This window comes from Lontra canadensis, unplaced genomic scaffold (genome assembly GCF_010015895.1).
Source record: "Lontra canadensis isolate GAN:19392208 unplaced genomic scaffold, GSC_riverotter_1.0 scaffold88, whole genome shotgun sequence".
Taxonomy (NCBI): Eukaryota; Metazoa; Chordata; class Mammalia; order Carnivora; family Mustelidae; genus Lontra; species Lontra canadensis.
Window position 1 is genome coordinate 3,283,055 of NW_022631082.1, and position 13,500 is coordinate 3,296,554.

Below are 13,500 nucleotides of genomic sequence, written 5' to 3' on the forward strand. Positions count from 1 at the left end.
TCACTCTCTTTTTCTCTCTCTAATAAATAAGGAAAAGAAAAATAAAATTAACCCTTTGAAAGCAAACAATTCAATGACACCTAGTACATTCACAATGTTTTACAGCTACCACCTCTGTCTGGTTCCAGAATGTTCCCATTCCCACAAAAGGAAACCCCATACTCATTAAGCAGTTGCACTGCCCACCCCCCACCCTTCCCTCTTCCGTGGGTAACCACCGATCTGCCTTGTGTCTCCATGGATTTGCCCATTGTGGAGATGTCATACGAACAGAATCACGCGATATGTCACCGTGTGTGTCTGGCTTCTTTCCCATAGCATCTTGTCTTATGTTATGCTGTCCTCGGAAAGGAAACCAGCTGTTCCCCTCCTCTTGCTCCCTTTTCCTATTCCTGATATCAACCAGCATCAGATGGGAATTATCTGCTACCTGAAGGGCTGATAAAACTTGATTGTGGTTTAACAATCTTGGTTCTGTCCTTTGCGGAGGAGGGCCTTGTCTCCCTGTTCTTTCCATCAGTCACATTTATGGATCTACTTAGGTTTTCTGATTCTTCTTGGTGTGAGTTTTTGCTTTTTATGTTTTCCCATAAATGTATTTATTTCAGCTGGATCTTCAAATTTATTGGCTTATAGTTCTCTTGTTTTTTGCTTTTAAATATTTTGTTTATTCATTTGAGAGGAGACAGAGAGAGACAGAGCGTAAGCATTAGCAGGGTGGGTGGCAGGCAGAGGGACTCGGGGCCCAGTCCCATGACCCTGGTATCATGACCTGAACTGAAGGCAAATGCTTAACCATCTGAGCCACCCATGCGACCCTAGAGTTCTTTGGTTTCGTTTCAGTCTTCTGTTTTGTTTTTACCACCCTTCACCCGCCATCCCCACAGCCACCGATCTGTTCTTTGTATCTGAATTCGATTTTGGGTTTTTTTGTTTTTTTTGGATTCCACAAGTGAGGTCATGCGGTGTTTGTCTCTGACTTATCTCACTGAGCAGAACGCCCTCAAGGTCTGTCCATGTTGTTGGAAATGGCAGGATTTCTTTCTTTCTTGAAGCGAGTTGTATCACGTTGTATGTATCCCTTTTCTTTATCCATGGATGGACACTTAGGTTCTTTCCCTGTCTCGGCTCTCGCAAGCCACGTGGCAGAGAACCCGGGGCTGTGGATATCTTTTCATGGCAGGTTTTACTTCCTTTGGGTAAATTCCCAGAAATGGAATTACTGGATCGATGGTAGTTCTCATTTTCGTTTTTTGAGGACCCTCTGGTACTCTTTTCCAGCATGGTAAGATGCACCCATTGTCTCTCCCACCGGCAGGCACACGGGGGTCTCCTCTGTCCCTGGCCCGAGGCGGTTGTTAGTTGCTCTTAACGTCACGTATATTTTTAAAACTCTCCTCACTTGCCCCTGCTCATTCTCCCCAAGTGTTTATCTCCTTAGTCTTCCCAAAGAGCCAGGGTTTGGTTTTTATTCTTGGCGTTTTTGTTCCTTTGCCTTCTGTGTGGTTGATTCCTGCTTTAATCTGTGTTATTTCCTTGTTTTCGTGTGTGGGTTTTTCTCTATTGTGCACTTGCTGGCCTGCCGCCAGGTCCCCTCTCTGGCTGCGCTCAGCCTCCCGTCGTGGGAGTGCCTGGCTGGGTGCCTGCAGTCCTGTTCAGAGATCCCGGCCAGGCTGATGAGCTCCCGGCCCTGGATTGTGAATCTAGGGTCTGCGTGGGTGAGGCCAGGCTTCTCAGGGTTGAGCGGTAGGGCAGGGTTGGGGACTCAGGTACAGGCAATGGGATGTTGCATCCATTAGGGGGGTGAAGGCAGTCAAAGAAGAGATGAGAGCAATCCTAGAAGGCTTCCCGAAGGAGTAGCCTTGTCTGGGCTCAGAGGTGGGTAGAAGTGGGCCTTGAATGGTGATCCTTTAGCATCTTGGAAAGGGCCTGTGGGTCCCTCTAAAGAATGGATTAAAACCTTGTACCTAGAATAAGAACAGGACAACTCTAGACAAAGCACACAGATACACAGGACAGCATGCCTAGGTTACAAGGAGAAACACATGAAGATACAACGGGGAGCATGCTTGAGCACGTATGGGCTGTAAGCAGCGTGACCTCAGTGAGCATCAGAACACACCTGACCCACAGGGCGCCTGAGTGGCTCAGCGGTTAAGCCTCTGCCTTTGTCTCAGGTCATGATCTCAGGGTCCTGGGATCGAGCCCCACATCGGGCTCTCTGCTCAGCGGGGAGCCTGCGTCCCCCTTCTCTCTCTGCCTGCCTCTCTGCCTACTTGTGATCTCTGTCTGTCAAATAAATAAATAAAATCTTAAAAAAAAAAAAAAAAAAGAACTCACCTGACCCGGAAACAGATCTTCAAGAACGATCATAGCAGCGCAGTTCACAATGGTCGAAAGAAACAACCTGGATGTCTGTCGGTGAGCGAATGGATAAACCAGATGTGACCTAGCCGGACCGTGGACTGGCATTCATGCATCAAAAGGAATGAAGGGTAATGAACAACATACTGAACGTTCAAAACATGGGGCTGAGTGAGAGGCACGGACACGATAGGTCATGGATCCTGGGATGCCGTCGCTATGGTTCCGTGGCTTGGAACAGGCAAACCCAGAGAGACAGAAGGCACGTGGGTGGTTGACAGGGGCTCGAGGAAGGAGGAGCATGGGAGTGAGTACCAGTGGGGGGTGAGGTTTCCCTTTGGGGGGATGGAAATGTCTTGGACCCCAGTAGAGGCGGTGGTGGCTTGCCACTGAATCATTCACTTTAACTATTGATTTATTTTTTAAAAAGTATTTTATTTATGTATTTGACACAGGGGAGCAGGGGTGCACCAGGTAGAGGGAGAAGTGGGGAGGATGTGGGGCTCGATCTCAGGACCCTGGGATCATGACCCCAGCCGAAGGCAGAGGCTTAACCGACTGAGCCACCCAGGTGACCCTGAATCGTTCACTTTAAAATGATTAATTTTATGTGAATTTGACCTCCATAGAATAACATATATTAAGAAAAAGTTTTCCATCATTTCCGTAGATGTGGAGTATGAAGGAGACTCTAGCTTGCTCTAGCCAGCCCCTCTGCAATCTGCCGGCTTCCTCTGCACAGTATTGTGTGTGTGTGTGTGTGTGTGTGTGTGTGTGTGTGTGTGTGTGTGTTTAAATAATCTCTGTGTCCAACATTGGGGCTCAACCTCACAATCCAGAGTTCAAGTCATACGCTCCTTCCACTGAGCCAGCTGGGCACCCTGCCCCACCCCTACTCAGTTTTCGAAATCTTTTTATTGTTTTATTGTGAGTTGGCATCTATAAAAAGGTACACCAAGCAAATATTATGGATACTTATAAAGTGAACACCTGCTTACACCCACTTTTCAGTTAAAAAGCTCATTCTCGTACTTTCTCCCCTCCCATTTTGTTTTATTGGAGTTTTGGCAAAAATGAAAAACAGGGAAATATTAACAGGAGAAAGAAAGCGATAATCGTTGCTATCTCTACAGCTCCAAATTCATTATCATTGATGTTTTGACATATTTGCTTCTACTATTTTCTGTGTATATTTGTTTAAAAATATGCAAATAGTTTTTACTTGCCTGGCTGGCTCTGTTGGTAGAGCATGCAACTCTGGACCTCTGGGTTGTAAGGTTGAGGCCCACACTGGATGTAGAGATGACGTAAAGTCTTAAAAAATATACCAATAATTTATAAATAAATGCATCCTTAAAAAGGAGGAAGTTATAATGAAACTGCCTTCTGGTCTCCAACCTTCATTACCCCCTACTACGTAGTCTTTTTTTTTTTTTAATTAAAAAAAAAATTGTTTGTTTTTTTTTTAAGATTTTTATTTATTTATTTGACAGAGAGAGATCACAAGTAGGCAGAGAGGCAGGCACAGAGAGGGGGAAGGCAGGCTCCCTGCTGAATGGAGAGCCTGATGCGGGGCTCGATCCCAGGACCCTGAGATCATGACTGGAGCCGAACGCAGAGGCTTAACCCACTGAGCCACCCGGACACCCCAATTATTTTTTAATTTTTAAAAAATATTTTATTTATTTATTTGAGAGAGAGAGAGATACATGAATGGGGAGGGAGGGGGCAGAGTACAGGAGAAGCAGACTCCCTGATAAGCAGGGAGCCCAACTCAGGGCTTGATCCTGGGACTCTGGAATCATGACCTGAGCTGAAGGCAGACACTTAACCAACTGAGCCACCCAGGTGCCCCCTACTACGTAGTCTTTAGTCCACATTAGAATATATATATACATATGTATATATATATGAAATCATAATTTGTTTTGTATTTTTATGTAGATGTGATTCTATACATTTTTGAGCAAGTTTTTTTTTTTTTTTTTCCCTTTACTCAACAGCATGTTTTTGGTGTGTCTCCGGGTTGAAGATATGACTGTAATTTGCACTGATCATGTGTATTTTGCTAGTATATTTCCCTGATACTGACCTGTTGGGCACCTTTCCTTTTTCCTGCGAGCTGTGGAGCCCCTACGGCCTCAGCCATTCCCCAGGTGTCTGAGATGCTGGGAAACAGAGGTGGAGGCTTGTGGGGTCAGCATATTTTCAACTGTTTTAGTTAGTGCCTACTTGTCTTCAAAAATGACCTGTGTCAATTTCCACTCCGCACCCTGCCTCCCAGGAAAACATCATTCCCCCCCACCGCCATCTCATTAACATTTGGTATTATCGAATTTACCTTTTTTCCTCCCTCCTCATTGGAAAGTAAGTTTCATGGGGCTTTCCATAGGCATTTTCCTGACCATCAGGGAGGCTGATCGCTTTTTTATATTTTATTAATAGACTTTCTTTTCCAGAGAAGTTTTAGCTTCACAGCAACACTGAACAGAAAACAGAGCTCCCATATACTCACTGCCCATCTACAGGCATAGCCTACCCTACAGCCGACACCCCCACCAGACGGGTACGTTTGGTCTAGTCAGGGAACCTGCCGCCATCATTCTCTGGGGACCGGCAGCCCTGTTGCTTGGCCTGCTCACCAGCAACTGTGTTGTCAGCGCTCCGGAGTTTGGGTATTCTTATTTTTTGTTTTGTTTTGTTTTTAAGGATTTTATTTTTTTTTTCAAAGATTTTATTTATTTATTTGACAGAGATTACAAGTAGGCAGAGAGGCAGGCAGAGAGAGAGGGGGAAGCAGGCTCCCCACTGAGCAGAGAGCCCAATGCGGGGCTCGATCCCAGGACCCTGGGATCATGACCTGAGCTGAAGACAGAGGCTTTAACCCACTGAGCCACCCAGGCGCCCCCAGAAGTGCATTTCTTCTGTACATCAAGTTGGCGAGAACTGATGGGTTGACACTATGAGCCTTCCTGTCCATGAACATGGATAGCTCCCCGTGTATTTAGTTCTTGTATTCCTTTCATCAGAGTTGTGCAGTTTTCCTTATGAAGGACTAGTATGTATTTTGTTAGATTGATACCAGTGGATTTAACTTTGGGGGTGATAGTATAAATGGTATTGTGCTTTTAATTTCAAATTCCGCTTTTTGACGGCTGGTACATAGGAAAGTGATTGACTTTTATACATTGACCTTGTATCTTGCCACATTACTCCAAGGGCTTATTAGTTCCAGGAGGACTTTTTTTGTCAATTATTTTGGATTTTATTTTTTTCTTTTTAAGATTTTATTTATTTATTTGACACACACACAGAGAGAGAGAGACAGCGAGAGAGGGAACAGAAGCAGGGGGAGTAGGAGATGGAGAAGGAGGCTTCCCACAGAACTGGGAGCCTGATTTGCTGTAGTCCTGTTCTTAGAAAGCTTCTCCCCATTAAGTAGGATGCTAGCTGCGTGGTTTTGTAGATATTCTTTATCAAGATGAGGAAGTTCCCCTCTATTCCTAGTTTACCGACATTCCCATGTTTTTCCCCCATCTTTTATTTATTTATTTATTTATTTACTTATTTTTAAAGATTTTATTTGACAGCGATAGAGACAGCGAGAGAGGGAATACAAGCAGGGTGAGTGGGAGGGAGAAGCAGGCTTTCCACAGAGCAGGGGCTCGATCCCAGGATCCTGGGATCATGACCTGAGCCCAAGGCGAAGGCAGACGCTTAAGGACTGAACCACCCAGAAGTCCCCCCCACCCGACCCTTTTAAATTATGGTAAGATACACGGGGTGCCTGGGTGGCTCACTCGGTTAAGCGTCTGCCTTTGGTTCAGGTCATGATCCCAGCGTCCTGGGACTGAATTCTAAATCAGGTTCCCTTGCTCAGCGGAGAGCCTGCTTCTTCCTCTCCTACTCCCCGTGCTTGTGCTCTCTCTGACAAAGCAAGCAAGCAAGCTGTATGGTAAGATACACATAACAGAAAAGTTACTATTGTAGCTACTTTAAGTGTGTACTTCAGTAGGTTTAAGTGTATTCACATTGTAGCCGATCTCCGGAATTCTTTCCATCCTGCAAAACAGAAATTCTCTACCCCTTAAATAATTCTTCATTTTTCCCTCTTCCTGCCCTGGCAACCACCATTCTACTTTCTGATTCTGTGAATGTGACTACTTTATACACTTCATAAGTGGACTCATACAGTGTTTGTCTTTCTGTGTCTGACTTATTTCAGTTAGGATAATGTTCTCACAGTTTATTTATGTCATTGCATGTATCCGAATTTCTTTCCTTTTTAAGATTATATTCCATTGCATTTTTAAAAATTTTTATTTAAAAATTTTTTTAACTTTTTTTTCTTTGGAAGATTTTATTTATTTATTTGACAGAGATTATAAGTAGACAGAGAGGCAGGCAGAGGGGGATCCCCGCTGAGCAGAGACCCCTTTGTGGGGCTTGATCCCAGGACCCTGAGATCACAACCTGAGCTGAAGGTGGAGGTTTAACCCACTGAGCCACCGAGGTTCCCCTCCATTGTATTTCTCATGTTTAAAAAATTCCACTTCTGTGACATGCTTGTTTATATCCTGTTGACCTCTTTTCTTTTTCTTTCTTTCTTTTTTTTTAAAGATTTATTTATTTATTTACTTGACAGAGAGATCACAAGTAGGCAGAGAGGCAGAGAGAGAGAGAGGGAAGCAGGCTCCCTGCTGAGCAGAGAGCCCGATGCTGGGCTTGATCCCAGGACCCTGGGACCATGACCCGGGCCAAAGGCAGAGGCTTTAACCCACTGAGCCATCCAGGTGCCCCTTGACCTCTTCTTTTGGGTGGCTCTTCTACTCAGTGATATTTGGGACTCCTTTTCTTTCCTCTCCTTTCTTTCCTTTCATTTCCTTTCTCCTTTCCTTTCTTCTCTCCTTTCCCTTTCACTTCCTTTCTTACTTCCTTTCTTTCCTTTTTTCCTTTCCCTCCCCTCCCCTCTCTTTTCTTTCTTTCAATTTTAAGTAATCTCCGTACCCATTATGGGGCTCAAACCCACTACCCCAAGATCAGGAGTCACATGCTCCATGACTGAGCCATCTGGCATCCCCCCAAGAGTTTTTTTTTTTTTTTTAAGATTTTATTTATTTATTTGACAGATAGAGATCACAAGTAGGCAGAGAGGCAGGCAGAGAGAGAGAGGAGGAGGCAGGTTCCCTGCTGAGCAGAGAGCCCGATGTGGGGCTCTGGGGCTCGATGCCAGGACACTGGGACCATGACCTGAGCTGAAGGCAGAGGCTTTAACCCACTGAGCAACCCAGGCGCCGCCCCCCACCCCAAGAGTTCTTTAGCAAGGCTCACTCTGAGAAAAAAAGAATCCCCACCCACTAAACAATTATTCCCTATTCCCCCCTTCCCTCCCAGCCACTGGCAACCATAAATTTACATTCTATTTTTTATAGCTTTAGCTAATCTGGGTATTTCATATAAAAGAAACCATAAAATGTGTCTGGCTTTTTTTGTGTGTTTCATGTTTTCAGGGTTCATCCATGTTATAGCATGAATCAGTATTTCCTTTTTCCGGCCGAACAGTATTTCTTGGTATGGAAACAGTCTGTTTACCCATGTGCCTGCTAATGGACAGTTAGGTTGTTTCTGTCTTTTGGCTCATGAATGGTGCTGCTTTGAACATTCATGTACAAGCATTGTTTATCTGTTTTTAGTTCTCTGGGGGTATATGCCCGGAGTGGAATTGATGGGTCATGCGGTAATTCTGCTTAACTTTTTGAGGAATTGCCAAACAGCATCCTACAGCGACTGGCCATTTTACATTCCTACCAGCAAAGTATGTGGGTTGTTCCTTTCTCCACATATTTACTAACATTATTTTTTTTAGTTTTTTTTTTTTTCTTATCCATCCTTATGGATGTGAAGTACTATCTTGTGGTTTTCATTTACATTTCCCTAGGACTTACAATGCTGAACCTCTTCTCATGGGATTTTTGGTTATTCGTGTATCTTTTTTTTTTTTTAAAGATTTTATTTATTTATTAGTCAGAGAGAGAGAGGGAGAGCGAGCACAGGCAGACAGAGTGGCAGGCAGAGGCAGAGAGAGAAGCAGGCTCCCTGCTGAGCAAGGAGCCCGATGTGGGACTCGATCCCAGGACGCTGGGATCATGACCCGAGGCAAAGGCAGCCGCTTAACCAACTGAGCCACCTAGGCCTCCCTCGTGTATCTTTTTTGAAGAAATGTCAGTTCGGGGTCCCTGGGGGGGCTCAGTGAGTTAAGCGTCTGCCTTCAGCTCAGGTCACAATCCCAGGATCCGGGGATTGAGCCCCACATCAGGCTCCCTGCCCAGCGGGAAGCCTTCCTCTCCCTCTCCCACTTGCCCTGCTTGTGTTCCCCCTCTCGCTGTCTCTCCGTCAAAAAAATAAATAACATCTTAAAAAAAAAAAAATCAAGTCCATTGCTCACCTTTTGTTTCTTGCTGCTGTAGTGTTTCAGGACTTCTTTATATATTCTGGGGACTAGGCCCTTTTCAGATCTGTGGTTTGCAAATATTTCCTTCCACTCTGTGGGCTGTCTTTTCACACATCCCTTTCAACTGACACTTATTAATATGAGTGTCTCTCACCATGCTTCACATCTCTGAAGGCTGAAACAGTGGCTGTAGGTCTATCTACCTAAACCGCATCCTCCTGCCCCCCAAGGTCAAAGGTAACATCACAATTCTGACTTTCTATTTCCTGTTTCCTAAAGAACCAGCCCTACTGAACAGATGTTTGGGCCTCAAGTGTACATCATCTCCTTTGTTGCATCGAACTTTGTCCAATGGTCCACAATTTTACATGATGCTGAATGGTTTTCCAAAAACGATTATACCAACTCACGTTTCCTGCTGTAACAGATGGAGATTCCTGATCCCGGTCTCCTCCAGCACTGGCTTTGTCCATTTTCTTTCTGCCAGTTGAATGGGTCTGAAATGGTATCTGCTAGTCTTGCTTTGCATGTCCCTGATCATTAATGAGACTGAATCCGTCTTACGTTTATCGGTCTTGACTGTTTTCTCTGCTATAAATGTCTGTGTCTTCTGGTTCTGTTTTCTGTCTTTTCGTGCTCATTTGAGAGTGTCTTGAGAACATCTGGATGTGTGTTTAGGGACAAGGAGGAAAGGCATTTGTACTTCTAGTTCTTGCCGGATTCCCCTCCTCAGGGGGCCTGCCAGGACCAGTCCCTTTTCCCTGCCAGTCCCAACAGTGGGTGCAAACAGTGTTTGTACCAGGACAGCTGGTGAGAAGGGGATTTCACTGCAGTCTTCAGCTGCCCCCTGCCCCTCTCCCAGCTTGTGCTGAGTGAGCTTGAGCACCTTTCCATTCGCCCCCTTCCTGTGGACCACCTGCTCGCCTCCTTCCTCCCTCCTCCTCCTCTCAGATCAGCTCTCTTCACAGATGTTTAAAAACAGAGGGATGTTTAAAAACATGTTTAAAAACAGAGGGATAGGGGCACCTGGCTGGCTCAGTGGGTTAAAGCCTCAGCCTTCGGCTCAGGTCATGATCCCAGGGTTCTGGGGTCGAGCCCTGCATCGGGCTCTCTGCTCAGCAGGGAGCCTGCTTCCCCCTCTCTCTCTGCCTGCCTCTCTGCCTACTTGTGATCTGTCAAGTAAATAAATAATTTTTTTTAAAGATTTTATTTATTTATTTGACAGACAGAGATCACAAGTAGGCAGAGAGGCAGGCAGAGAGAGAGAGGAAGGAAAGCAGGCTCCCTGCCGAGCAGTGAGCCTGATGTGGGGCTCGATCCCAGGACCCTGGGATCATGACCTGAGCCGAAGGCAGAGGCTTTAACCCACTGAGCCACCCAGGCACCCCTAAATAAATCAATCTTAAAAAAAAAAAAAAGAGGGATAATTGACATCGCTTCTCTCTCTTTAAAAAAAAAAAAATTATTTGTTTGGCAGAGAGAGGGAGAGCACAAGCAGGGGGAGCAGGAGAGGGAGAAATAGGCTCCCCACTGAGCAGGGAGCCCAACGCAGGACTTGATCCCAGGACACTTCACCAACTGAGCCACCTAGGCGCCCCCTCTTCTCTTTCTCACGGTATTTCACTTTCCACCTTCCTTTCTGGTAACGCCTGCTCTGGTCCTTGTGCTCTCCTTTCTCTTCCCTCCAGGTCTTTCCATCTCCTTGTGAATGTCTCAGCCTCCAGCTCTGGGTCCCCAGCCCCACTCACCCTGGCTGAGCCCTCAGGGTCTCTCCTTTCCTTCCTCCTGGGGGCTCGCCTGCACCCACGCTGCCTGCAGCTCCTCATTGCTCCCCTTTCCCTGTCCTGCCAGTCCCTCTTCCCATTGTCTCTCCCAGGGGCCACAAAGCAGGGCCTTTCTCCTCCCCTTTGCCTCCCTCACTTCCTGTCCCCGTCTTCTCCTGCTCCCCCCACCCTCCTCGCACTTCTCTTCCTCCCCCACCTCTGCTCCTCTACTGTCCTTTCTTTCTCACCCTCAATGATGTCCTCTAACACACGTCCTCTCCCCAGGGTCCCTGTCCTCTGCCACCTCTGGCTCCCAGGACTCCTCTTCAGTGGCCTTGGGTGGGGTATGGGGCTGTTGCATGATTCCTGGACCCTCAACGCCTTCCTTTCCCGCAGAGCTCCTGCAGAGGGGGCGACCTTACCCAGGCTGAACCTGGGGAAGTCCACAGGACCTCAGCCCCTGGGCCTGATTTCACTGTCCCCAGGAAGGCCCTGGAACTCTGCCAGTCTTGAGCAGGGGCCACCCAGCCTCTCACTTGCATGAGCCCAGTACCTTCTCACCTGTAAGCTGGGGCTGTGAGCGGTGGGCCGAGGGCTGCCCGGTGGTGTTAGGAGGGTCCTTGGCTACAGTGTTGGCTGGGAGCCAGGGACTCACCTAAGGTGGGGGGCGTCCCCACACACTGCTTGCTGAGTCCCCCGGGGGTGGGCGTGTGTTTTGGGGTGAAGGTGTCTCATCAGTAGGGTAATTAGAGTCCCCTTGGGGCCTTTGGGGATGGACCAGGGACTCTTAACAGGGACATAAGCTCTCAGAGAAGCTGGTTCCATTCAAGTTTTATTGGGCCCCTTTCAGCTTGGAGCTGGCCCTGGCCGGCGGTAGCCTCCACCAGCTGCCCACCCTTCCCAGCTGTGTCCAGCTGCCCAAGGGAAGGGAAGGGAAGGGAAGGGCAGGCAGAAGGAAGGGGCTGGAGACAGATCATTAGCCCTCCCCCCTCCCCCCCTGGGGGGAGGGCCATCGCAGTCTCCAGAGCTGGCCCCAGGGCCACCAGTCCAGCCGCCCCCAGCCAAATCCCAGCTATGGGGCACTGGGGGCGGCCCTTAAGGCTGGGCCTCTGCGAGCTATGTGGCCGGCGTGTGCCCATTGGCCAGCCGCCCAGCCGTCCGGCTCCGAGGGCCGTCGGTCGGGGTCGCCCCGGGCCTGGCAGCCGCGCCGTTCTTCAGCGGCAGGTGCTCTGGGACCGCCTCCCCGTCGCTCGAATCGGACTCCTCCACGTCGCTGCGCACGTCCTTCTCCATCTGGGGGGCGGGGCGGGGCATGAAGCTTGGGCCGGGGGCTGCAGGGAGGCACCCGCAGGCCGCCCCCGGCTCCCGCCCATCCCGCCCTACCCCGGCCCTACCCGGCCTTTCTTCATGAAGCTGTAGATCATGCGGAGGATGAGGCAGGACCAGAACACGTGCAGCAGCTGCAGCATCAGCAGGAGGACGTTGAAGAAGTAGTAGCCAAAGAACGGGCCCCCCTTGGCGATGGACTCGTAGTAGGTGGTGTAGAGGATCCTACAGCAGGGAAGCGGAGAGACGGACTTCAGCCGCCACCACGGCCCCCAGTCCTTGGGACCTCTAACTTGTGTGACCCTCCTTGCTCTACAACCTTCCATGGCTCCCTCCGCTGCCCCCCCCCCCCCCAAGAGACAGCGATGTTCTTTAGCTGGGCGTTTCAGTGCCCTTCTTGCCTGGTCATAGAAATTGTCAGAATGCACATGAACCCCAAGGGGATGCTTAGTGGCCCAGCTGCCCTCCCCCAACCCCGGTCCCCCAGTCAGTGAGCTTCTACTCTGCCCTGCCCCCTGGCTTGGCTGTGGGGTCACCAAGAGCCAGCCTTGCTCGGGCAGCTGGCTCTCCCTTCCTGGGCCTTCAGGGACCCACACTCCTCTGTTTCCTCCACAGGCTCCCCCGACCAGCAAATACTCCAGGTCACCCAGTGACCTCTTCCAGTCCTGTGGCTACAAACGCTGGACATGTACATCTCTGTCCAGAACCCCAGGCTGGTGGGCTCATGCCTCCTCCATGACATTTCTAAGTCCCCCCACAGACCCTGCAAACCAGCACTGCCAGAGCTGCGTACCTGTTCCTCAAGCAGCAACTCCAACCTCATACCCGTTTCATGAGCCTCGAGTGACTCTGACTGTACCCACTTCTGTCACCTGCACTGGTCCAGCCCCACCATGGCTCACCTGGGCCAGCACAGTCCCCTCTGCTGGACCTCCCTGGGCCCCCACAGTTCCTGCTCAGGCCTCTCATCAGCTATTCCCCAGCAGCCACCAGAGGGCGACTGTGAGCCTGTGGGTATGTCCCTCCTCTGCCCACAAACCTCCAGGTCTCCCTCGTCATTGGGGTAAAAGCCCAAGTCCTCCCTGAGAACCCCAAAGCCCCAAATGACCTGCCCCGTCCCCTCCTCCCTCTCTCCTCCTCACTCACTCTGCTCCACCCACAGGGGCCTCCTTGCCGTACTTCCACACCAGGCCCAGTTCTGCCCCGGGGCCTTTGCACATGCTATGCCTGCTGCTTGGACCACTCTTCCCATACGATCGGTCTTAAGTTCTCTCCCTCCAGTCTTTCTGTATGAATGCTGCCTCTTCCCTGACCAGCCTAATTCCAACTACCAACACACTCCCTGTGCCCTTCTCAACCTCATTTTCTCTTTAGCACATCATTCTCTCATGCTTTAGATTCTACTTGTTTGCCTTATTTACTATAGTCCCCCCCACCCCCCCACACACATTAGCCCCACCTGAGCAGGTATCTTCACCTTGCTCCCTCATCAGCAAATAGACTGGGCAGACTTTAGTGAGTGGGTGCCCAACCCTGCCTCCTGCTCCATGTTCCAGGCACAGGGGGGAATGACTGAGTCCAGACTTCTGTCTCTCC

The 13,500-nt window shown here is 49.0% G+C and overlaps 1 protein-coding gene across 1 annotated transcript in view; it reads right to left on the minus strand.

Moving 5' to 3' along the window:
- Positions 1–11,573: 11,573 nt before the first annotated feature.
- Positions 11,574–13,500, minus strand: part of CERS4 (ceramide synthase 4) — a 31,934-nt gene continuing 30,007 nt past the window's right edge. Inside the window, exons 10-11 of the mRNA XM_032883821.1 lie at positions 11,973–12,129; positions 11,574–11,871 (exon numbers count right to left, since the gene is read on the minus strand). Coding sequence (XP_032739712.1) covers positions 11,695–11,871; positions 11,973–12,129 — 334 coding nt within the window. The 3' untranslated portion in view covers positions 11,574–11,694. The remainder of the gene's footprint in view (positions 11,872–11,972; positions 12,130–13,500) is intronic.